General features: G+C 43.9%; 2 protein-coding genes and 1 pseudogene across 3 annotated transcripts; 1 reads left to right on the top strand and 2 right to left on the bottom strand.

Moving 5' to 3' along the window:
- Positions 1–133: 133 nt before the first annotated feature.
- LOC115204496 (zinc-binding protein A33) lies at positions 134–5,796 on the top strand. Of its 2 annotated transcripts, XM_029770129.1 has the most exons (7): positions 134–504; positions 1,340–2,194; positions 3,123–3,218; positions 3,374–3,604; positions 3,748–3,770; positions 4,842–4,960; positions 5,114–5,796. In XM_029770129.1, exons 2-7 carry the CDS (start codon positions 1,793–1,795, stop codon positions 5,653–5,655), a joined length of 1,413 nt encoding a protein of 470 aa, XP_029625989.1. In that variant the 5' UTR covers positions 134–504; positions 1,340–1,792; the 3' UTR covers positions 5,656–5,796. The 2 variants fall into 2 exon arrangements, with proteins under 2 accessions (XP_029625989.1, XP_029625998.1); XM_029770138.1 differs by lacking the exon at positions 1,340–2,194 and having other exon boundaries at positions 145–504.
- Positions 5,797–6,461: 665 nt separating this feature from the next.
- Positions 6,462–20,556, bottom strand: LOC115204491 (long-chain fatty acid transport protein 1-like). Its single transcript, XM_029770116.1, has 13 exons — positions 20,084–20,556; positions 19,486–19,653; positions 18,891–19,285; positions 15,701–15,868; positions 10,903–10,972; positions 10,662–10,753; positions 10,390–10,499; positions 10,029–10,238; positions 9,687–9,813; positions 9,350–9,487; positions 9,033–9,197; positions 8,247–8,393; positions 6,462–8,100 (listed from the first exon to the last, which is right to left on the bottom strand). Exons 2-13 carry the CDS (start codon positions 19,650–19,652, stop codon positions 7,943–7,945), a joined length of 1,947 nt encoding a protein of 648 aa, XP_029625976.1. The 5' UTR covers position 19,653; positions 20,084–20,556; the 3' UTR covers positions 6,462–7,942.
- A 941-nt stretch (positions 20,557–21,497) lies between these two features.
- Positions 21,498–23,136, bottom strand: LOC115196518 (prostaglandin E2 receptor EP1 subtype-like; annotated as a pseudogene).
- Between the last annotated feature and the right edge of the window lie 983 nt (positions 23,137–24,119).

The raw sequence follows: 24,119 nt of genomic DNA, 5'->3' as shown, positions 1-24,119 counted from the left end.
GTAGATATTCACTTGGGCTGAATATCAAGTTCACACTTGATTTACAAAGCTTGGAGTAAAATAAATGTCAGAGGGGCGAAGGCTCACAGGCCAGCGTAACCATATCTGAGCCACTACGGCCTATTATAGATGCATACCGGAGTCCAGCTCTAGCTCTGTGGGAGAATGGAGGCCAAAGCTTCCACTCTCCTGGAGGATGATGATCTCTCCTGTGCTGTATGTAGAAAGGTCTTCTCTGTTCCCGTGGTTCTCAGCTGTCATACCTGTGGCTGTAGCTTCTGCAATCTCTGTCTGGATGAGTTCTGGGAGGAGCAGGGTTCTGAAATATGTCCTCTGTGCATTATCGACTACCCTGGAGGTCCTCGGAGAATGTGTGAGGAACACAGGGACAAACTGAAGATCTTCTGTGTCACAGACCTACAGCCTATCTGTGATTATCATTGGTCAGTTTACCATAAGGATCACAAAGTGTACCCAATAGCTGAGGCAGTGGTGGACTGCAAGGTAAGCCGCGACAGCAAATCTATTTAGTGTTTAAATCTATTCCCAGTGCAGGAGTTGATCCTTGTGAGCTAACTCCCACTACCCAAACTATTAGGTTACTATAATAATGGTTTCGGCAACCAGAATGCACATTCAGCTAAATGCTACTAAACTTTAATGACTTCGTCCCCAATAAATAGTACCTAAGTGTGCCCAAAAGTGTTGCTGTTTTGATGTTCCTCTTATAAAATCCATGATTCTGATTTGAATGAGAGCGTCAGGCACCAGAAAGCTGGACAGAACAACAAAATGAATACATTAAAGGGATAGTTTGCTTTTTTAAAAGTTTGGCTTATTTTCAACTTTCCTAGGGTGCTGTTGTTTCCACCAAACCGTTTTTAAATGAGCTTGCTGGTTATTTAGTAACATCCAGAAACAACAACACCCTAGGTTGAAAATGAGCAACATTTTAAAAAAGCAAACTATACTTTTAAGACATTATAGGTCTTACAAATTATACCTGTAGGCTTTGGGTAAAGTGTTACCAACAAATGCAGGTTAGTAATTTACAGTGACTTAAATGGACTTATTTAGGACAAAATAAAAAATAAAGTAAATTATGGCCCGTTTGTACAACAATTTAGTATTTTAAGACACCCTGGGCTGTTTTTAGGACAGGGATTTGTCAAATGTTAGACCCAGCACTTAGTCAAGGCTAAGTTGGACTGTGGAAAACTTTGCAGGGGTCAGTGGAGGTGTATTTTCTTACCCTCCTCCCTCCCACCTAATACATTCTCTCCATCTATTAATACTCACCATCTTCCCATCTTTTCTTGGTTATTGTGTTTCTTCCCAGACATCCCAGACGGACCGTATCATTCTTATGGAATACGCTGGCCCCACCAGTCTTGTGACTTATTAAATGATCAAATGATTATTGCATCACCCTCATCAAAATGTTATTGGCTGTATAAGGCAGACCCCCTTGCATCATCACTCTGACGTGCCAATCTCCCCCCTTTCCAACAACACTGATCTCAGAACACTGCGTCAATGAAATGGGACTATCACTCGCTCTCTGGTCTTCCTTCAAAGATATCTGGTGGATAGCTGTGATTTATCATGCAGTGGGAGGTGTTTATTTGCATATCCACTACTCAAGCCGATGGAAGCCCTATGGACATATTCATTTCCTTTAAGCATTAAAGTTTAACTGAGGTAGACCCCAGCAACAGCGGTGGGAGGAGCATAGTAACCTTATCTGACCCTGCTGCTGCTCCAGCCCTGTTTTAAAAACCTGACAGGCAGAATGACGTCCAGGCACCGCCAAGACAATCTCTCCTGCCCCGTCTGTGGAATTATCTTCAACCAGCCCGTTGTGCTCTCCTGCAGACACAGGTTCTGTAAAGCATGCCTTCAAGACAGCTGGAGTACCCAGGATGGTGAGGACGACTGCCACTTCTGCCCTCTATGCTGGAGACGTTCCTCCATGAATGATATTGTGGTAAACACCATTCTGGAGAAGACCTGCGAGTCCTTCAAGAAGGAGATGAGCAGCAGGAATAACCCTATGGTGTGTAAGGAACACGGAGAGACACTCTCACTCTTCTGTCTGGACGATCTGCAGCCCATCTGTGTTGCGTGCCAGACATCGGTGGTACACAAGGGGCACAGGCTCTACCCCATTGGGGAAGGTGCACACGACTGTAAGGTAGGCGAGCACAACCTTGGTTGTCTTCACCGTGTCATCAGTGTCACTGTCACTGAATGTGTCTCTCATCAGCCATACCCTCGCTCTTAACTTTGCTTGTCAGAGGGAAACTAACTTTCATCTGTACGTTCAGTCTCATCTAACCTCCGGCTGCCATCCTTTACCGCCCGCATTGTCAAATAACTTGCCCAAAACTTTCACAAGATGCTAAACCAGCAGCACTTCTTTCATCATGAAAAGGAAAATATTACTATTTTAGTTTTTTGTTTGGCAGTTTTGTTTTGTAAAAATGTGTGTGTTATAGAAACCATCTTTGACACAGTGGGATGGTTAACAGGGGGGTTTGGAAAAGTTGATCATTCTATTAATAGATTCATATGTTGGGTTGGTCGATGCTTGGGCCCCTGGGAGGAATGAAACCAGATCCCAGGTCTCTCAAGTGTACCCCTCTACATTCCCCTCCTCCCCTGGCCCACCAGCTGTCTTTGACCCTGTTTTAGGAACAAGAAACATTTTAATGTTAGAATTTAATACTCAAAGACAACATCAACAGAGCATGGATCATGAGATTCAGTGTGCCTCAATGCAGAAAACTCAATGTCCAAACTTTCTACATTGCTCTGGCACGTTGACTTTCTGAATCTGTGTGTAGTCTTTTGTTTCATCATCGTCTCCACACTCTCTGTCCCTCAGTCACATATTAATGTTGCCGTGGCATTAGCTAGGTCCAGCTATCAATTGATCTGGATCTTTCAGTCAAGGAGGTATTGGGAACTTTTACACATGCAGCTGAATGCTGTGATTGGGCTGCGATGCAGCGGTACCTGACAGATGAAACCAACACATTGTGCTGTTGACAGCCTGGCTTATGGCCAGCCTGACCCTGTAGTATATGTTAAAGTGTAAATATCTTGCCATTACATTCCAGGAGGAACTCAAGACTGCATTGACCCCATTGAAGGAGAAGCTGCAGCTGTTCAAGAAGGCTATGGTCGTCTGTGATCAAACGGCAGAGCACATCAAGGTGGGGTATTGTATTTCTAGCACTTTAGAAAGATTTTGATGGTGTCCTATCTGGATCAATACATCTTCTAATGCTGATGGAACACATCATCAGTAATGTAACCTGGGTTCATTGAGTGTTCCAGGTCTTTCATGTCTAAACATGTCTAATTCCAGAACCAGGTTGAGCATACTGAAAGGCAGATAAAGGATGAGTTTGAAACCCTTCACCAGTTCCTGAGAGATGAGGAGGCAGCCAGATTGAATGTTCTGAAGGCAGAGGAGGATCAAAAGAGTCTGCTTCTAAAGGAGAAGATTGAGGAGATGTCCAACGAACTGACGTCCCTCTCAAACACCATCAGAACCGTAGAGCAAGAGATGAGGTCTCAGGACATCCCATTCTTACAGGTATACACAGTATGAAGTTAAACCCTACTTACAGTACAAAGGGAATTCCCAGAGCAAAATAAAGACTAAAATATAGAAACATAACATGCATGTGGAATATTGTAGCTGTCCATCTAAAAGTGATACATTTACTTGCTTTTCAGAACTACAAGGATATCATCAAGAGGTAAGTAGAGTCAGGAATAGCCATTCGTTTGACCCATGTGTTGATGTCATGAGCTAACAGAGGCAAAATACAAAAATAGACAGAGACCCATACTGCCTCACTATCATGTGCCCATAACATACTAATGAAAACAGTCATCTAGCTAGTGAATGTGGCAGACACATCTAAGGCTAATGTGTGTTTCCAGATTCAATTATTATCTTAACTTAGGCCAAGAATCAATCAGATCGATCTTTAACCAGCGATAGCCGACACCTGCATTGCTGATGGTTTGGCGGTGTCGGAGGTGTAACTGTGTTGGAGCTGTCAGAAAGGTGAGCAGATGCTCTTGATCATAGTCACAAAGCCACCCCACCCCCCCCTCACAAGTTGAAAGTTTAAAATGAGAAAGTTTAGGCAATATAGAAATAATGACACTCAAATAGAAAATCATAAAACTAAATAATAAGGATTTGTATCAGCCTAATTGAGGTGTAGATTATATCTCAAACTCCAGTATTCGAAATTGTAAACAAGGCGACTCTGTGCAGACAATAGCAATGTCCACGTTAGGTGTAATGCCAGGAACCGCTTGTGTATTTGACAGCTCTAACACAGTTCCATCTCCGACATCGCAAAAACAACCGCTATGCGGATGTCGGCTTAAGCGTAACTGATTGAAAAGAGCCTTTAAAGGTAGACTCAGCGATATGACGCAGGTGCACAAAGTAAACAGCATACAACAACTAAGAGAGTTGAAGCGCGAGGCTAAACTTCTTAGCTGTTTTGGTCCCTACCACGCTCTAACAGCATGAAGGGAACCCATGCACACATTGATACTGTGTATGACTGTGTGAAAGTCTTGCATCTCGCTCATCGCAATATCTGCGGTGCTGCTCGTGGCAATGTCATTTCACTGAGTCTACCTTTTTAATAAAAACAGATCATCATGTTAAAATGAACTTTACTTTGACACAAAATAGCAATAAATATGATACAATCCATCATACATCAATTTCATGGTAAAAGAAGATATATTTTAGCTGGTATAATAGACAGGATATGACTCATCACTGAATGTCGTCATTCCAGAACCTGGCATATGCCGCTGGATCCAAAGATGATTCCTGGAACTCTGATTGATGTGGCAAAGCACCTGGGTTCTGTAAAGTTCAACATCTGGGACAAGATGAAGAGCATCATTCAATATAGTGAGTATTAATGAAATATGAGTCAGTAGAAGTGACTGTACTGTTTCCTCACTGGAAATAAAGTTATTCTATATATTTCATTTAATCTCAGTTCTGCCCTTTCTATCATCTCTGTCTTCCATTTGAGGCTCATCTCTTCTCCTCTCTCCCCAGCTCCTGTGACTCTGGACCCCAACACAGCCGCTAGCTGCTTCATCCTGTCTGAGGATCTGACCGTGGTCCAGTGCTGCTCCCAGGTCTTCAAGCTCCCAAACAACCCCGAGAGGTTTGACATCAGCGCTGAGTTACTGGGCTCTGAGGGGTTCTGCTCTGGCCGCCACAGCTGGGAGGTAGATGTAAAGGCTAACACGTACTGGGTGGTAGGCGTGGCCAGCGAGTCCATCAACAGGAAGGGCAAGCACGTGCTGACGCCAGCCGAGGGCTTCTGGACTATACGCTTCCGCAACGGCGAGCACAAGGCGTGCACGGCACCGTGGGCACCCTTGACCATGATGAGGAAGGAGCCCCAGGTCATCAGGGTGGTGTTGGACATGGACAGGGGCAAGGTGACCTTCTTTGACCCCCGGGAGAGGACACCCCTGTATACTTTTACAGACCTCATCTCACCCCGGGTGTTTCCTTACTTCTGCACGGCCTGTAAGGAACACCCACTGAGACTGCTGCCCGTCCGGCTGTCTGCTGCTGTGGAGCTCTAGAGGGCTGGGGGTTCATTACTAACAAGCAGTGGAGGCTCAGTTACTTACAGATAGATCCAGTTGAGTTTACTACCTAGTTCTAGATGATGAAGGCTGATCACTTGGAAGGGACAGTCTGGAATAAAGCATGTAATGGTCTTATGTTTGTGAGTATTATGTGTCTACAGATGGTATACCAAATATTTGGAACACCTTCCTAATATTGAGTTGCACCCCTTTTGTCCTCAGAACAGCCTCAATTCGTTAGGGCATGGACTCTACAAGGTGTAGAAAGCATTCCACAGGGATGCTGGCTCATGTTGACTCCAATGTGTCCCAGTTGTGTCATGTTGGCTGGATATCCTTTGGGTGATGGATCATTCTTGATATACACAGGAAACTGTTGAGCGTGAAACACCCAGCAGCATTGCAGTTCTAAACACACTCAAACCGGTGCCACTGGTACCTACTACCGTACCCCATTTGTCTTGCCCATTCACTCTCTGAATAGCACATATACACAATTGTCTCAAGGCATAAAAGTCTTTCTTTAACCCGTCTCCTCCCCTTCATCTACACTGATTGAAGTGGATTTAACAAGTGATATAAATAAGGCATCATAGCTTTCACCTGGTTAATCTTTGTCATGGAAAGAGTAAGTGTTCCTATTGTTTTGGACAGTCAGAGTACATGTTGACTTGAGAAGTAGCAAGTCTTTAAATCGGTAGACCTGAAACTAGTTAGCAGCCCTAAAAAGGTACAAGTTTGTCCTAGAATGCCAGAGCCCTTATAACTCTGTTCTGAATCACAAAATAACATAGCACTGGTGTCTTTTACAAACCTTTATTCTGAGTTACACCTAAACAAATGTATGAAAATGGAGAGCTAGAATAATGTTCAATCAATTATATATACAATATTACTCTGAGAAATTGCTTTATTACATAATAATAGGGCAACCATGATCGCTGACTAATTGACAGATTTTCAAGATATTGTTTAAATAATGTTCTTTCTTATGTATTGGAGTTCCTTAGTCAGGTTAAGCATAAACCCCCAATAGTTCCAGGACACACAGGGCTCCCACAGGGCTTCCACAGGGTTCCCACAAGGCACATAATGTGTGTGAACCTGAGTGGTCAGTCAGTACATATCATCCATTACTTCAAACATGTTACGTAATCGGGTTTAGTTTTACATAAAAAATGTAATCTCACAATGGAAACTCCTACAGTTAGTGTTTGGAATAAGAGGCATGTTCAGCTGCGGAATGTTCTATCATACTACTAACACACTGGTAGCAACACCTCATCCAACATGGACACTCAAGTACTGCTAAAACCTGTTCAGGATTTTGTTCTTTACATGGTGGCACAATACTATTACAAGGTTGGGAGCAAATAGCCTGGAACACAATCTTCTTCAAGAGACTGGTATCTCAACGACTGTGGTATATTCAGTCCCAGCTCTTTTACACTCTCATTGTAACAGACGTCCTGGTTTCAAGTGAAAACTTGCTCTACTCTATGTGCATCGTAGTGTTGAAGGCTTGAACGTTTTCATTTGGCTAAACTAAGAAACATATAAATCCAAGCTCGTCCTTGGACGTTATTGATACAGTGTTAAAACATGGTTTTGTAACAGTACTAAGGTTTCCCTATTGATTGATCAGTAGCTCTTCGGTCCCCAGATCTGACTAGATCCAGGGAGCTGGTGTAGGGACAAACACTGATACATGGAGACTTCAGCAATAACACTACTTAAAGCCTGCAGGTGTAATGCTTTATAACATGTTCTAAGCACAGATGAGCCTTTATAATAAGGCTTATACTATGTTATTTTTCACAACATATGAAAATATCAACTGACAAAAAATTGCCGGATGTTTAGACAGGATCATTATGAGTTGATAAGACATAAGGGGTCACGCATGCTTATGACAAGTCTTATAACGCATTGTAACGGCATGATAAGGCTTTTCCACTCCAGCATATCAGTCTCCAGTATCTGACACCTTGACAGTCACTTTCCTAAAGCCGGGTGTGCACTACATGACTTTCAAAATCCTAACATGGCTGAACCTCTCGCACTAAACGACAGTCTTTCCTGTAGTATTTTGTTGTCTTGCCAACGTAGTGGCACAGACAGGGGTCACACTACAAGATTCCTCACTTGGTTGTGAGGATTGTCCATACCAATGTGTCTCGCGAAAACAGTTATGTGGTTAGATTTAACGTAGCTACAACAAGCTGTGGCTCAAAGCAGCCTCATAAACGTGTTGTGTAAACCCAGCTTAAAGTAGTCCATCTCATAGAGCCATTCTACCCTCCACTATAGCACTGTGTAGCTCCTCATTCACAGCCTCATAACGCCCTGCTCTGGAGTTCAAAAAGTAGATCTGGTCAGTTGATAAGCGTGGATCGTATCCCTCCCTCTGCAACCGGGTCTTCTGGATTTTAAAGGTACCTAGGAGGAGGGAAACAAAGAAAATAGGTCATTAATATATTTAATTTTTCTTGGAATGAGCATTAGATGCTTCATGCAAGGCCTTATAAAAAATACAATTGATCAATATTTCACATTAGAATTAGCCTTGTGTCCAGTCCACTCACCTGTGGTGTCTACTTGTGGGGAGATGCGTAGGAACACAGGGCGGGCGTAAGGAGGCAGGGCCTGTTGGACCCCTCGCAGGAACGCATCACAGTCAAATGTCCCTGTTGGGTCTGCGATGGCAGCCATCCCTGCCTTCCCTTCCACATCTATGGGGAGACAAACATACACGTCAGGCTTTTCACAACACCATGCTGCAAAGGGCCAAAGACAAGTCTTCCTAATCCCTCAACTTCCCTGTTGACTGGTCGATTTTTACATTTATTTAACAGGGACAATGCTGTCAAATCAACATTTAAAAGGCCCAATTCAGCTGTTTTTACATCAATATCAAATCATTTCTGGGTAACAATTAAGTACAATAGTAATATTTTTCCATTAAAATGTAAATTAATAGCTTATTTTTAGCAAAAAACTCTTTCTCAAGCTAGAATTTTGCCTGGGAGTGGTTTGAGTGGAGAGGAGACAACTGAAAACTAGCTGTTACTGGCAGAAAGGTTTGGAACTCTTATTGGTCGATTAACTAGAATTACCACCTGGTGATGATACCTGCTGATTAGAAGTTCCTGTGTAGATTATATTTTCAACCAACAACTATCAGGAAATAGCACTGGTCAATTTTGTTAACACTTTTACAGAGTTTGTTTCATCAGCTGTACAATGATACAAAACACAGGAAAACAGAATTTTGACTGCACTGGGCCTTCAAGTGGAGAGTAACTCCTGGTTTCACCTCCTGTCACTATCATACATGTAACATGGTGCACATAATGTGAACTTCATCTCACCTGGTACAGCTACCCCATACACAGCCACATCGGCCTGGCCCAGCAGACCACTCAGTGTTCCCTCCACCTCGGTGGTGGAGACGTTCTCTCCTCTCCAGCGGAACGTGTCCCCACTGCGGTCCCGGAAGTACATGTAGCCCAGCTCATCCATCACCAACACATCCCCTGGGAGGAGGTAGAGAGAGGTGAGTTGATTACACATTACATTGTGGTAAAGATAAGGACTGATATAAAAGCATTAATTCCAAGTATGATAATCGAAGTAAACATTAAATCCATAATTATTGTTTAATCACACTAAGGGCCTGTGGGTTTACCTGACAGATATGCCGAGTCATTTTTCTTGAAGACGTTGTTGGCGATCTTCTTTCTGGTGGCATCCTGGTTGGCATAGCCATCAAACCTCCGTAGCGGGTCCTGTTGGTTGATCCTTCCCACCAGCAGCCCTGGCTCCCCTGAAGAGAGGAGTCGTACATCGAGAGGTCAATCTATCCAAGTGTAGTTATGAATCCCTTTTTACATACATTTTTCACAAGATGCTTTACAGTTACCCAGGTTAACATTCACACACACAGTTGGTTTTGTAAAAGTCCTATATTTATCAATATCGTGTCTAAAAATGTTGATTTTCGATATCGGTGCCCATTTACTTACCAGGACGGCAGGGCACACACAGGCCGTGCCTGTCCCTCACCAGTTCCGTGGTCTCCTCATCCACTTTCATGAGGCGGATTGGGTACACATTGGGCAGGATGCGGCTGTTGAACCCACAAGCTCCCACCTTGTCAGTGGAGAAGACATAAAAAGTATTTGATACCACAGGAAGATCCTTTTATGTAAATATGAAATAATAATGGCCAAAGAATAGATCCTTGAGGTACACCACATTGTGTTGTGGCTCTATAAAAGTCGCAGTCTTTAGCAAAAATATATTGCTCTCTATTATTTACATACTTGTTGATTGAGGCAGTTGACAACATTTCCCATGACCCCTACCTTGCCGTCCATGTTGGCGATGCTACAGTTGCATTCGGTGGCTCCGTAGAACTCCCCAACCTGGGCCACCCCAAAGCGCTCGGTGAAGGCTTCCCAGACGCTAGGGCGCAGCCCATTCCCCACCGCCAGGCGAACCCGGTGACCCTTCTCAGATGGCCGCACCGGCTGGGACAGCAGGTAGCGACAGATCTCCCCTATGTACTGCACCACCTAGTGGATGGATGGGGAACAGCGTAGACATCAGATTTAAATTCAATGCGGGTTTCAATCAAAAATCTTATAGCTGCACATCGACCACTCAAGAGTCAGGATGTTCTTCCTATGCTCAAAGAAAAGGATCCATAAGCTTTTTTCTACTTACAGTGCAGTTGTGCTTGATGCAATCTTCCCAGAAGCGACTGGCTGAGAATTTCTTCTTCACCACCACAGTGAGTCCATTGATGAGACACTGGCCTACACCCATGATGTTACCTGTACAGGAGAGGAACATTGGACAGCCAGTGAGGGTGACAGGTTGAGGAGCAGAATCAGGACCATACTGTCAGACCAAACCAAATGACTCCTGAAAGACGGTGGAAGGTGGTGGGACAGAAGCAAAAGATGGAGAGATGAATGAAGAGAAGACACACACACCTGCAGAGTGGTAGAGGGGAAGGCAGTCGTAGATGATGTCATCCCGGCGCATGCGGAAAGCATGGTATCCAAAAGCAGCGATACGGTAATACCTGAAGATAGAACAATACAAAAAGGATTCAATAATCAAATACATGAATGCAGTGGGTGCTAAGCGATAGCATTGGGAATCATCATACGCAGAAACACACCAGACAAGTGTATCGCTGCTGGATATTAGGATGCTGAGACAGAGACTCACCGACTGTGCACCACTATGGCAGCTTTAGGGAGTCCTGTGGTGCCTGAGGTGTATATATAGAACAGACGATCTGTTGAGGTTGGTGGTTGTGGGGGAGGATGGAGAGGAAAGGGTGAAGAGAAGGAGAAGAGAAGGAAGGGGGGAAATGGGAGGGTGGAGGAAGTATAAAAGGAAGGGAGGGAAGAGGGAAGCAGGGGAGGATGGAGAGAGGAAGGGAAGGTTAAATAACATGACTGAAACAACACATTCTATTTACAACAGTGAGACTGACAATCACAACAACAGAGAGACAAGTGGTAACTGGTACCCACGCAAACCAAGATGCGGACACCCACTCACACTGTCCTCACACCACATCTAAATGAGAGCACAGAGACCCCAGATAGCCCATTTAGCAAAACCCCTGCATCTCCATACAGTGAGGGAAGAAAGTATTTGATCCCCTGCTGAATTTGTACATTTGCCCACTGACAAAGAAATGATCAGTCTATAATTTTAATGGTAGGTTTATTTGAACAGTGAGAGACAGAATAACAACAAAAAAATCCAGAAAAACACATGTCAAAAATGTTATAAATTGATTTGCATTTTAATGAGGGAAATAAGTATTTGACCCCTCTGCAAAACATAACTTAGTACTTGGTGGCAAAACCCTTGTTGGCAATCACAGAGGTCAGACGTTTCTTGTAGTTGGCCACCAGGTTTGCACACATCTCAGGAGGGATTTTGTCCCACTCCTCTTTGCAGATCTTCTCCAAGTCATTAAGGCTTCGAGGCTGACGTTTGGCAATTCGAACCTTCAACTCCCTCCACAGATTTTCTATGGGATTAAGGTCTGGAGACTGGCTAGGCCACTCCAGGACCTTAATGTGCTTCTTCTTGAGCCACTCCCTTGTTGCCTTGGCCATGTGTTTTGGGTCATTGTCATGCTGGAATACTCATCCACGACCCATTTTCAATGCCCTGGCTGAGGGAAGGAGGTTCTCACCCAAGATTTGATGGTACATGGCCCCGTCCATTGTCCCTTTGATGCGATGAAGTTGTCCTGTCTACTTAGCAGAAAAACAACCCCAAAGCATAATGTTTCCACCTCCATGTTTGACGGTGGAGATGGTGTTCTTGGGGTCATAGGCAGCATTCCTCCTCCTCCAAACACGGCGAGTTGAGTTGATGCCAAAGAACTCCATTTTGGTCTCATCTGACCACAACACTTTCACCCAGTTGTCCTCTGAATCATTCAGATGTTCATTGGCAAACTTCAGACGGGCATGTATATGTGCTTTCTTGAGCAGGGGGGACCTTGCGGGCGCTGCAGGATTTCAGTCCTTCACGGCGTAGTGTGCTACCAATTGTTTTCTTGGTGACTATGGTCCCAGCTGCCTTGAGATCATTGACAAGATCCTCCTGTGTAGTTCTGGGCTGATTCCTCACCGTTCTCATGATCATTGCAACTCCACGAGGTGAGATCTTGCATGGAGCCCCAGGCCGAGGGAGATTGACAGTTCTTTTGTGTTTCTTCCATTTGCGAATAATCGCACCAACTGTTGTCATGTTCTCACCAAGCTGCTTGGCGATGGTCTTGTAGCCCATTCCAGCCTTGTGTAGGTCTACAATCTTGTCCCTGACATCCTTGGAGAGCTCTTTGGTCTTGGCCATGGTGGAGAGTTTGTAATCTGATTGATTGATTGCTTCTGTGGACAGGTGTCTTTTATACAGGTAACAAACTGAGATTAGGAGCACTCCCTTTAAGAGTGTGCTCCTAATCTCAGCTCGTTACCTGTATAAAAGACACCTGCGAGCCAGAAATCTTTCTGATTGACCCCCTCTCAAATACTTATTTCCCTCATTAAAATGCAAATCAATTTATAACATTTTTGACATGCGTTTCCTGGATTTGTTTGTTGTTATTCTGTCTCTCACTGTTCAAATAAACCTACCATTAAAATTATTGACTGATAATTTCTTTGTCAGTGGGCAAACATACAAAATCAGCAGGGGATCAAATACATTTTTCCCTCACTGTAATACTCTCCGGGATGGCCAGTTGACTGACTGGGCTGCCCACTGATATGCCCGAGATTGACTAAGCAATACCCTAGAGTAAGTTTCCCAAACCTCTCCTTGAGTACTCCCAGCCTGTTCCACTTATTCAATTTATTCCCATTCTAGTACACCTGATAAAAATAAATAAATATATACAGTTGAAGTCAGAAGTTTACAGACACTTAGGTTGGAGTCATTAAAACTCCACAAATTTCTTGTTAACAAATTGTAGTTTTGGCAAGTCGGTTAGGACATCTACTTTGTGCATGACAAGTCATTTTTCCAATAATTGTTTACAGACAGATTATTTCACTGTATCACAATTTCAGTGGGTCAGAAGTTTACATACACTAAGTTGACTGTGCCTTTAAACAGCTTGGAAAATTCCAGAAAATTATGTCATGGCTTTAGAAGATTCTGATAGGCTAATTGACATCATTTGAGTCAATTGGAGGTGTACCTGTGGATGTATGTCAAGGCCTACCTTCAAACTCAGTGCCTCTTTGCTTGACATCATGGGAAAATCTAAAGAAATCAGCCAAGACATCAGAAAAAAATTGTAGACCTCCACCCACAAGTCTGGTACATCCTTGGGAGCAATTTCCAAACACCTGAAGGTACCACGTTCATCTGTACAAACAATAGTTCGCAAGTATAAACATCATGGGACCACGCAGCCGTCATACCGCTCAGGAAGGAGACGCATTCTGTCTCCTAGAGATGAACGTACTTTGGTGCGAAAAGTGCAAATCAATCCCAGAACAACAGCAAAGGACCCTGTGAAGATGCTGGAGGAAACAGGTACATAAGTCTCTATATCCACAGTAAAACGAGTCCTATATCAACATAACCTGAAAGGGCTCTCAACAAGGAAGAAGCCACTGCTCCAAAACTGCCATAAAAAAAGCCAGACTACGGTTTGCAACTGCACATGCGGACAAAGATTGTACTTTTTGGAGAAATGTCCTCTGGTCTGATGAAACAAAAATAGAACTGTTTGGCCATAATGACCATCGTTATGTTTGGAGGAAAAAGCGGGAGGCTTGCAAGCCGAAGAACACCATCCCCATCGTGAAGCACGGGGGTGGCAGCATCATGTTGTGGGGGTGCTTTGCTGCAGGAGGGACTGGTGCACTTCACAAAATAGATGGCATCATGCGGTAGGAAAATTATGTGGGTATATTGAAGCAACATCTCAAGACATCAGTCAGGAAGGTAAAGCTTGGTCGCAAATTGGTCTTCCAAATGGACAATGACCACAAGCATGCTTCCAAAGTTGTGACAAAATATCTGAAGGACAACAAAGTCAAGGTATTGAAGTGGCCATCACAAAGCCCTGACCTCAATCCTATAGAAAATTTGTGGTCGGGACTGAAAAAGCGTGTGCGAGCAAGGAGGCCTACAAACCTGACTCAGTTACACCAGCTCTGTCATGAGAAATGGGACAAAATTCACCCAATTTAATGTGGGAAGCTTGTGGAAGGCTACCTGAAACGTTTGACCCAAGTTAAACAATTTAAAGGCAATGCTAACAAATACTAATTGAGTGTATGTAAACGTCTGACCCACTGGGAATGTGATGAAAGAAATGAAAGCTGAAATAAATCATCTCTACTATTATTCTGACATTTCACATTCTTAAAATAAAGTGGTGATCCTAACTGACCTAAGACAGGGAATTTTTACTAGGATTAAATGTTAGGAATTGAGTTTAAATGCATTTGGCTAAGGTGTATGTAAACTTCCGACTTCAACTCTATTTTTAACCTTTATTTAACTAGGCAAGTCGGTTAAGAACAAATTCTTATTTACAATGATGGCCTACCCCCCCAAACCCTCCCCTAACCCAGACGATGCTGGGCCAATTGTGCGCTGCCCTATGGGACTCCCGATCACGGCCCTGGGAACGAACCAGGGTCTGCAGTAACGCCTCTAGCACTGCAATGCAGTGCCTTAGACCGCTGCGCCACTCAGAAGGCCTGATACATCTAATCAAGGGCTTGATGATTAGTTGACAGGTTAAATCAGGTACGCTAGTACTGGGATAAATAAAATACATGGAATTGGCTGAGGGTATGTGAGGAGAAGTTAATATGCCCTGGAGATAAGTTCATACTAACAACACATAATTTACTCAAAGCTCAGCTGACACCTGGAGCTGTCAATCAAAGCCACATCTGCCCTAGATTGAATCTGTGACACGGATACCAAAAAATAACCAGGACTGAGTAGAATACAAAATCACCAGGAAATTGGGATGGATCAATCATCTTAGGGAAAGAGCTTCCAATTTAGTCTTGGTAATTACAGCTCTTTGTCTGAGTGAGACAGTGAGTGACAAGGAAAAGTGACTGAACTGTTTTATTTCACTTGAAAAAGTGAGGATGACAGTGGAATATTCATTTGGAAAACACTCCATGCATACAGATCCTTTTTTTTTTCATGTGGGCTCATTTTACCTGTCAGCTCTGACCTACTAAGCTGTCAATGTGAGATGGGTATTAGCAGATAGTTGTGGACTCCAGCTAAACTGTTTTACATATGACGAGATACATTTTATCTTGTTGGAGACTGGCCAGAGATTGTGAGGTATATGTTACCTTGGCAGCAAGAGAGCATAGTAGTGTGTAGTATTATGATGTTATACACAATATTACATTCTGAAATGCTTCAAAATAAGTGTCCAGCCACAGGTATCTGTAAGATATAGGAGACTGGATGAACAATAAGATGTGAGGGAAAGGAGGACACTCACCATTGAAGCTCTTGGGTGGGATGCAGGGAGGAGGGGGCAGTGTAGGGGCCGAGGCCAGGATATAGTCCAGATTCTGGGCAGCCAGGGAGGCCAGACAGTCTACACTGAGCTCTCCTGTACAAAACCGCACCATCGACGGGCTCAGGGATGAGCTCACCTCCAACATGGCTGTGGAGACAAAAGAGAGGAGGGAGAGAGATAGATAGAGGAGTGCGAGAAATAGAGGAAAGAGAGGCAGAGAGAAAGGGGGAGAAAGAAAGGAGAGAGATGATGGGAGAGAGATGGAGGGAGAGGGATAGAACAGGAATAGAAGAGGGATAGGGAGAGTAGAGGGATAGAATAGGAATAGAAGAGGGATAGGGAGAGTACAGGGAGAGTAGGGGCATAGAAGAGGGAGAGGGATAGAAGAGGGAGAGGGATAGAAGAGGGAGAGGGATAGAAGAGTTGAGGGAGAGGGATAGAAGAGGGAGAGGGATAGAAGAGGGAGAGGGATAGAAGAGTTGAGGGAGAGGGATAGAAGAGGGAGAGGGATAGAAGAGGGAGAGAAGAGTTGAGGGAGAGGGATAGAAGAGTTGAGGGAGAGGGATAGAAGACGGAGAGGGATAGAAGAGTTGAGGGAGAGGGATAGAAGAGGGAGAGGGATAGAAGAGGGAGAGGGATAGAAGACGGAGAGGGATAGAAGACGGAGAGGGATAGAAGAGGGAGAGGGATAGAAGAGTTGAGGGAGAGGGATAGAAGACGGAGAGGGATAGAAGAGGCAGAGTAGAGGAGCGAGCCACAGGATATTTCAGAAGGGGACTTTCACTGGGAGAGTGAATACATCATTGAAAGGTAGTTATCGATTAACTACCTGGTCAAGGGAAGAGACTAGAGGTCGACCGATTAATCGGAATGGCCGATTAATTAGGGCCGATTTCAAGTTCATAACAATCGGACATCGGTATTTTTGGACACCGATTTGACCAATAATTTTATTTTTTCACCTTTATTTAACTAGGCAAGTCAGTTAAGAACACATTCTTATTTTCAATGACGGCCTAGGAACGGTGGGTTAACTGCCTTGTTCAGGGGCAGAACGACAGATTTTTACCTTGTCAGCTCGGGGATTCAATCTTGCAACCTTACAGTTGACTAGTCCAACGCTCTAACCACCTGCCTTACATTGCACTCCACGAGGAGCCTGCCTGTTACGCGAATGCAGTAAGAAGCCAAGGTAAGTTGCTAGCTAGCATTAAACTAAAAAACAATCAATCAATCATAATCACTAGTTAACTACACATGGTTGATGATATTACTAGTTTATCTAGCGTGTCCTGCGTTGCATATAATTGATGCAGTGTGCATTCGCGAAAAAGGACTGTCGTTGCTCCAACGTGTACCTAACCATAAACATCAATGCCTTTCTTAAAATCAATACACAAGTATATATTTTTAAACCTGCATATTTAGTTAATATTGCCTGCTAACATGAATTTATTTTAACTAGGAAAATTGTGTCACTTCTCTTGCAACAGAGTCAGGGTATATGCAGCAGTTTGGGCCGCCTGGCTCGTTGCGAACTAATTTGCCAGAATTTTACGTAATTATGACATGAAGGTTGTGCAATGTAACAGGAATATTTAGACTTATGGATGCCACCCGTTAGATAAAATACGGAACGGTTCCGTATTTCACTGAAAGAATAAACGTTTTGTTTTCGAGATGATAGTTTCCGGATTCGACCATATTAATGACCTAAGGCTCGTATTTCTGTGTGTTATTATGTTATAATTAAGTCTATGATTTGATAGAGCAGTCTGACTGAGCGATGGTAGGCACCAGCAGGCTCGTAAGCATTCATTCAAACAGCACTTTCATGCGTTTTGCCAGCAGCTCTTCGCAATGCTTCAAGCATTGCGCTGTTTATGACTTCAAGCCTATCAACTCCCGAGATTAGGCTGGTGTAACCAATGTGAAATGGCTAGCTAGTTAGTGGGGTGCGCGCTAATAGCGTTTCAAACGTCACTCGCTCTGAGACTTGGAGTAGTTGTTCCCCTTGCTCTGCTTCGAGGGTGGCTGTTGTCGATGTGTTCCTGGTTCGAGCCCAGGTAGGAGCGAGGAGAGGGATGGAAGCTATACTGTTACACTGGCAATACTAAAGTGCCTATAAGAACATCCAATAGTCAAAGGTATATGAAATACAAATCGTATAGAGAGAAATAGTCCTATAATAACTACAACCTAAAACTTCTTACCTGGGAATATTGAAGACTCATGTTAAAAGGAACCGCCAGCTTTCATATGTTCTCATGTTCTGACTAAGGAACTTAAACGATAGCTTTCTTACATGGCACATATTGCACTTTTACTTTCTTCTCCAACACTTTGTTTTTGCATGATTTAAACCAAATTGAACATGTTTCATTATTTATTTGAGGCTAAAATGATTTTATTGATGTATCATATTAAGTTAAAATAAGTGTTCATTCAGTATTGTTGTAATTGTCATTATAAAAAATAAAAAAAATTATATAATAAATAAATAAAAATATTAAATTGGCCGATTAATCGATATCGGGTTTTTTTGGTCCTCCAATAAATCGGTATCGGCGTTGAAAAACCATAGTCGGTCGACCTCTAGAACAGACAAATCATAATTACAAGAAAGATAGTGCACTGATGCATTATGCATAGAATGTTGACAATAAAAGTGCAACAAAACAAATGAGCAGACAGAACATCACTGTTGACCCAGACAAACAGAAAGCCAGACAGAATACTGACATAAGCAGACGGAACACTGCTGCCAGACAGAATGTCGACCCACCCAGACAGAATCAACAGACAGAACTCTGAGATGGAATATTGCAACAGACCATCAGAAAAAAATTGTTGGAATGCTTTATAATGATAGTTAGATGTCTGAAATAAGCAGACATAAGACTGTTGCCAGACAGTTGACCCACCCAGATGTACAGAGACAGAATTCTGAGATGGAATATTGCAACAGGCCATCAGAACATTGGATATTATCTTTGGAATGCTTGCAAGAAGAAGCCTGCATTGACTGATTTAGGACCAGTTTTGCCTTTTAAATCATAAATCATGAATAAGAGGAGTGACCCGATCCTTGATCAGCACTCGTACTCTGAGACGCTTTGTGAATACCGACCCCAAACCCCACATTTCCCCATCTCTGAATCCCACCTACCACCAGACAGCTCGGCTCCGAACACGATCCCTCTGGACGCAGACACTCCAACACAGTGCAGGAGAGCATCCCTCTGCAGGTTGAAGTTGATGAGTGCTGCCTCCACCCCCACCTTGGCCAGGCCCAGCCAGAGGGCCACCTGCAAGGGCCGGCTCTCCATGAAGAGGGCCACCACATCCCCCGGGGCCCAGCCCTGGGCCAGAGCCCATTGGGCCACAGCATTAGACAGCAGGTCCAGCTGGGTGAAGGTCCATGTCTCTCCTGTGGCATCGTAGATGAGGGCGAGTTTATTTGGGTGCTGCTTCACCGTCTGGGCAAAGATGGAGGGGATATTGCTGTTGCGTCGTAGGTGGTGCCACAAGGCTATCTTGACTCGTAACAACACATAAAGGCCACTGGAAGGAGTACAGAGAGGGAGATTAGGGAGAGAATGTTACTATTTTACCATTACCTATAGTGATGATGACTAACTAGTAAAAGGTACATTTCCTGAAGAAAATGTGTGTGCCTGCTTCAGCAGTCTGAATGTGTTTTTTATAGTAGTAGAAGTTGATGCAAGCACACTACATATTCTTAACAAATTAAAGGCACTCACTTTAGGTCTCTTTTGGCAGTACGGACTACGATGTAGAGGTACTTCCAACCACCTGTGCCCAGAAAGACCCCGAAGCCTGCTGCTAAGCTCCAGGACCAGGGGACCCCGAAGAGACGCAGCAGACCCAGCGATCCCAGAGACAAAGAGGCACTCGCTGCATTGCGCATCCTAGCAGTGGAGGAGACGAGTTTCAAAGGGTTATAAGGGTGGGATAAGTGAGAGAGACAGGCCTACAGCATGGTGTTAAAATGTAATGGCAGAGGGGTAAGGATAGAGGGTGTACAACACGTGGCAGTGGAGGACAGAGAGGTAAGAGTGCTTTTGGACCAGTCCCTCTTATACAAATGACTCACTTGACTGTAAATGACTACCTAACTTGACTAATTTCAACAGTGAAAAAGTAAATATGTGTAATGAATTAAAATTAAATGCGAGGTAGCCTCGACCTTATAGCATGGCTTATAGGATTACATACTGTATAGTTGGTGTTTGAACAGTGATTTATTTGTTGTTTTGGGCAGGCTAGTTAAAGTGCACTGTGCAAAAATGTTATCATATAATGCAGCGTTGCCTACAGAGCGTAGGCCTAGTCTCTTACCTATGATCATACACGACCCGACGACGAACTATTTGAGAGCGATGTCCCTAACCTTTCACCTAGTAACCGAGTATTCTACAATACGTTCAATAGCGCTTTAGCCACTACCAGGCTTGTATACAAATTAGAATCGTCACTACACGCTGTTGAGTTCGTTGCAAGGATAACATTTATAATTTGAAATATAGCTACATTAATACGTATCTAAATGTTAACAACAGTTTAACTGTCACCGCACCAAATTGCTATCAGAACAACGCCTCTCATGTAACAATGCATCAAATACATAGCCTACGCTCTCTAAAGAATTCCGAAACAGATTCACTAAATGATGGAATGACTAGACAGTTAATGGATACTTATCTATTTGTAGTAGCCGAAATATAAGATTCACAGAACTATGTACTCCATATTGAATGTTATTGCATTGCGACGACCACCAACAGCACCGCCCTAATAGTATCGTCCTTTCTCTGTGAACTCAGCCATTTGCTCCTCATCGAATTACCGACTCAATCCCATTGGCCGATGTTATGATGACGAAGGGGAATCCGCCTCTTGACCCGCCTGTTTCAGGTTCACTTCATCCAGTTGACCAATGATTGCAAGTGTTGCTACATATTGAGAATATTAAATCACATTCAGACAAATACTGTGTACTGTATACAGATATCCTACTGAAACGATATATCTGTGTGATGAAATAATCCCTGATCTATTCTCTACTTTGTCATACAGAGGCACTCAGGTAGGCTATACTTTCCTTTTGAGTCAAATAGTTTTGACCTCTACAGTAGCCTAATTCGTTCTACAAATGTTGAAATGAAACTTTATGAAGGAGCAGCTATTTATTTTGAATCACAATGAAGCAATTCCATGCGGCCATTTAAAGTAAACATAAACATTACAGTCTGGTGGGTTACAACAAAGACAATCTATTATATTGACAAGACAGTCAAGTGGCCGCTCTAACAATGGAAATACATCTCCTCAAAGATGGAAAGCAGGTGCGGGAGGCGAGATCAGGTGGGACCATTCTAGGCAATGAGAGGGCAGAAAAAGCGTGCGAACAACAGGCATAACTCTGATATAAAGTACTTTTTTTCAAAGTTGCCGAAATACCACGTGTAACAACCTAACCATTACAAAATGTGTATTCGATCAAATAAGCCTCACGTAGCAAATGAGCAATTACATTTTTTTGTTGACCAAATTTGACACTCATTGACCATTCAAAAATTCCTCACTTCGTGGTCATATTTTCATGGAAAGATTTTGGGCGGAGTAAACCCTGTCGCTTCGCCTCTTCTTCACTGTTTAGAAGCATTTCAACACAAATACAGTAGTACAAATTAGAGACTGATAAGCTTGCAGGTGTTTACAGGTCACCAAACTAAGTGAAACATCTCTAATGTGTTTATGAGTTGACTATCCCATGATTGCCAACTGCTCTTCTGCTATGAGTATATGTCCACATTCTTGTACTGTAGGCCTATGCATCGATGTGCAGCATCTCAAACCTGTTTCACTTGGTGTTTTGAGTTCTCCCTTCACTCAGTTCATCACAGAGAGTGTAACCACAAATGGGAATATCTTTACACACATTCATGGGTCAGTGTAGTCCAATTCCCTGTCTGCATGAGGCTGTAGTGCAGGAGCTGCTCTGTGTCGGGGTGGACCTGGAGTCTGGCTGGAGGATGCGGAAGACCCTGCGCAGCACAGCCCGTCTGAGCAGGATGTAGACCCAGGGGTCTAGGATCTGGTTCCAGGTGGCCATGCGGAGGCCCAACAGAACCAGCCTCTCTGACTGACGTACCGTGTGGCTGGAGCCTCGCCCGCCGCGGCAGAACTGACCCACCAGCAGAGAGATGGAGATCTGGTGATGGTGGACAGAAAAGCCACTATGTCAGGGACATAAAAGCCAATGGGGGGCATTGAAAGACACACTGTATATGAGACAGGCCTGAATCAATGAGGGGAATATGTTGTAATCTACTATTAATTTTAGAAACACTTGTGTGTCTGTGTTTAAACAAGCAAAAGCCTTGTCTACGATAAGCAGGCTACCAATGTTAAACCATCTGCAGTATAAACAAGGTCAAATGTTAGTGGAGGCTCTAGCTACTCACTAGAAAGGGGCTCCAGCACACACAGGACACCATCGTGATCACTGTCAACTGAGCCATCATCTCTACATCCAGCGAGCGTAGGGGAGAGGAGGAGGTTCTTTCATATCATCCTGGTGCTGCTGTAGTGTTTGTCCTGATGCCCTGGGAGCTGAGCCTGGCCTGCAGCAGAGCCAGCCTGCTCAGGGTGTTACAAATCAGGAAGAGGCTGAGCGCCGTGAGCCCCAAGCCGGAGAAGGTGAGGGCCAGGCTGGTGTCAGCCGTGGAGAGCGGCCCGTGGACTGTCAGAAAGCACCAGGTACCAGGGAATTGGGTTGTGTAACTATCCACGTCCATCAGGGGGAGCCCGGCCAGCAGCAGGGCCAGGGAGGACAGCAGGAGGACAGCCAGACGCATGTGGGCCACCGTGATCAGGGCAGAGTGGAGGAGGGGCTGGGTAATGCCCATACAACGCTCCACGGCCATGGCACTGCCCAGTAATAGAGGGCACAGGCCGAAGAACACCAAGCTGGCACCGAACAGTTGGCAGAACATCCCGGCAGGCTCGGTGGTGTCACGCATCCCTGCAGCCACCCTGTGCCTCCGACTCTGACCCAGGTGCAGATGGAGGGCAAAGGCACCAGGGATCAAATTACCAGCCAGGTCGGTTAGCAGTAGAGCCCCCACTAACAGCAGGAACGGAGCTTTGGACCGTTGTCTGAAGCGTACATAGGACTTGGCCAGGATGCCCTGGGCGCTTAGGTTGGAGAGGCCACCGAGGGTCATGGTGAAACAGGACAATCCAAAGGAGGGAGGGTTGATGGGGGGTGGCAGTGTGGTGGCATTCAGGGTCTGGATGGATGGACAGGCAGGAGGAGAAGTTGAGCTCTGGGAGGTGGTGGAGGACAGAGGGAGAGGAGGGGGCAGAGACTGTAGCCATGATGTCATAGAGGAGCAAGGAGTATTCCGCTTCAATGCCATCTGCAAAGAATGAGAGATATTAAGTTGAAGACTGGTTCAAACGTTTGTAAGCAAACAGTACTTGCTTATTAGATCTATGTAATCCAGCCTGGTCTCATAGACTAGACCTAACATAGTACATGTAAATTCAGGGCACACAAATTTGTATCATATGTTACGTTTGGTATGGGTACATAAGACAGATGATTACTTAAGTTGGGGTGGATGGGTGCGTGTATAACGCAAATGTCTAGCAACGCAAAGGTTGTGAGTTTGAATCTCATCACGGACAACTTTAGCATTTTAGCTAATTAGTAACTTTTCAACTACTTACTACTTTTTAGCTACTTTGCAACTACTTAGCATGTTAGCTAACCATGCCCCTAACCATAGCCCTTTTAGGTAACCCTTCCCCTAACCCTAACCTTAACCCTTTAACCTAACTCCTAAACTTAACCCTACCCCTAACCCCTAACCTAGCTAACGTTAGCCACATAGCTAGAATTCATAACCTATCATACTTTTAGCAAATTCATAACATATTGTATGTTTTGCACATTTGTAACATTGTCCCTTTTGCAAATTTGTGACATAATACGAATTGTAATTCGTAACATATCATACGAAATGGGTGATGGACATCAACAAATTAATGCATACCCTACGAAACTAAACATATACTAAATGTAGTGTCATGGATTTACGTGCAGAACTATACTAAATGCTCTGAGACCAGATTGTGTAATCAGTTGTAATAGGACAGGGATGAGTACTGGCGTGACTTTAATAAGAGACAATTTGAGAATCTGAGAGTCATACTTACATAAGGCCATTGAACAGTTAAAAATAATGTTGAATTGTCAAAATGAAAGGTCTCTCCAAAGGGAAATTCATTTTCTGCATGACTACAACTTAGTACTAATTTAATTTAACAAAACTCCTAGATATCTCAAGTGCACCTGTGTGATTAC

The sequence above is a fragment of the Salmo trutta genome, chromosome 1 (genome assembly GCF_901001165.1).
Source record: "Salmo trutta chromosome 1, fSalTru1.1, whole genome shotgun sequence".
NCBI lineage: Eukaryota > Metazoa > Chordata > Actinopteri > Salmoniformes > Salmonidae > Salmo > Salmo trutta.
The sequence above is the reverse complement of the archived record's forward strand: the minus strand, read 5'-3'. Positions and strand labels throughout refer to the sequence as shown.

Bases quoted from the DNA above. Each gene is read 5' to 3' on its own strand.
- LOC115204496 (XM_029770129.1), top strand. From the start codon at position 1,793: ATGACGTCCAGGCACCGCCAAGACAATCTCTCCTGCCCCGTCTGTGGA. The intron at 2,195-3,122 runs GTAGGCGAGCAC...ATTACATTCCAG, and splicing joins AAGGTGCACACGACTGTAAG to GAGGAACTCAAGACTGCATT. The intron at 3,605-3,747 runs GTATACACAGTA...CTTGCTTTTCAG, and splicing joins AGGACATCCCATTCTTACAG to AACTACAAGGATATCATCAA.
- LOC115204491 (XM_029770116.1), bottom strand. From the start codon at position 19,652: ATGCGCAATGCAGCGAGTGCCTCTTTGTCTCTGGGATCGCTGGGTCTG. The intron at 9,814-10,028 runs GTAGGGGTCATG...TCCACTGACAAG, and splicing joins TCGCCAACATGGACGGCAAG to GTGGGAGCTTGTGGGTTCAA. The intron at 9,488-9,686 runs GTAAGTAAATGG...TCCTCTCTTCAG, and splicing joins GTGTGTGCCCTGCCGTCCTG to GGGAGCCAGGGCTGCTGGTG.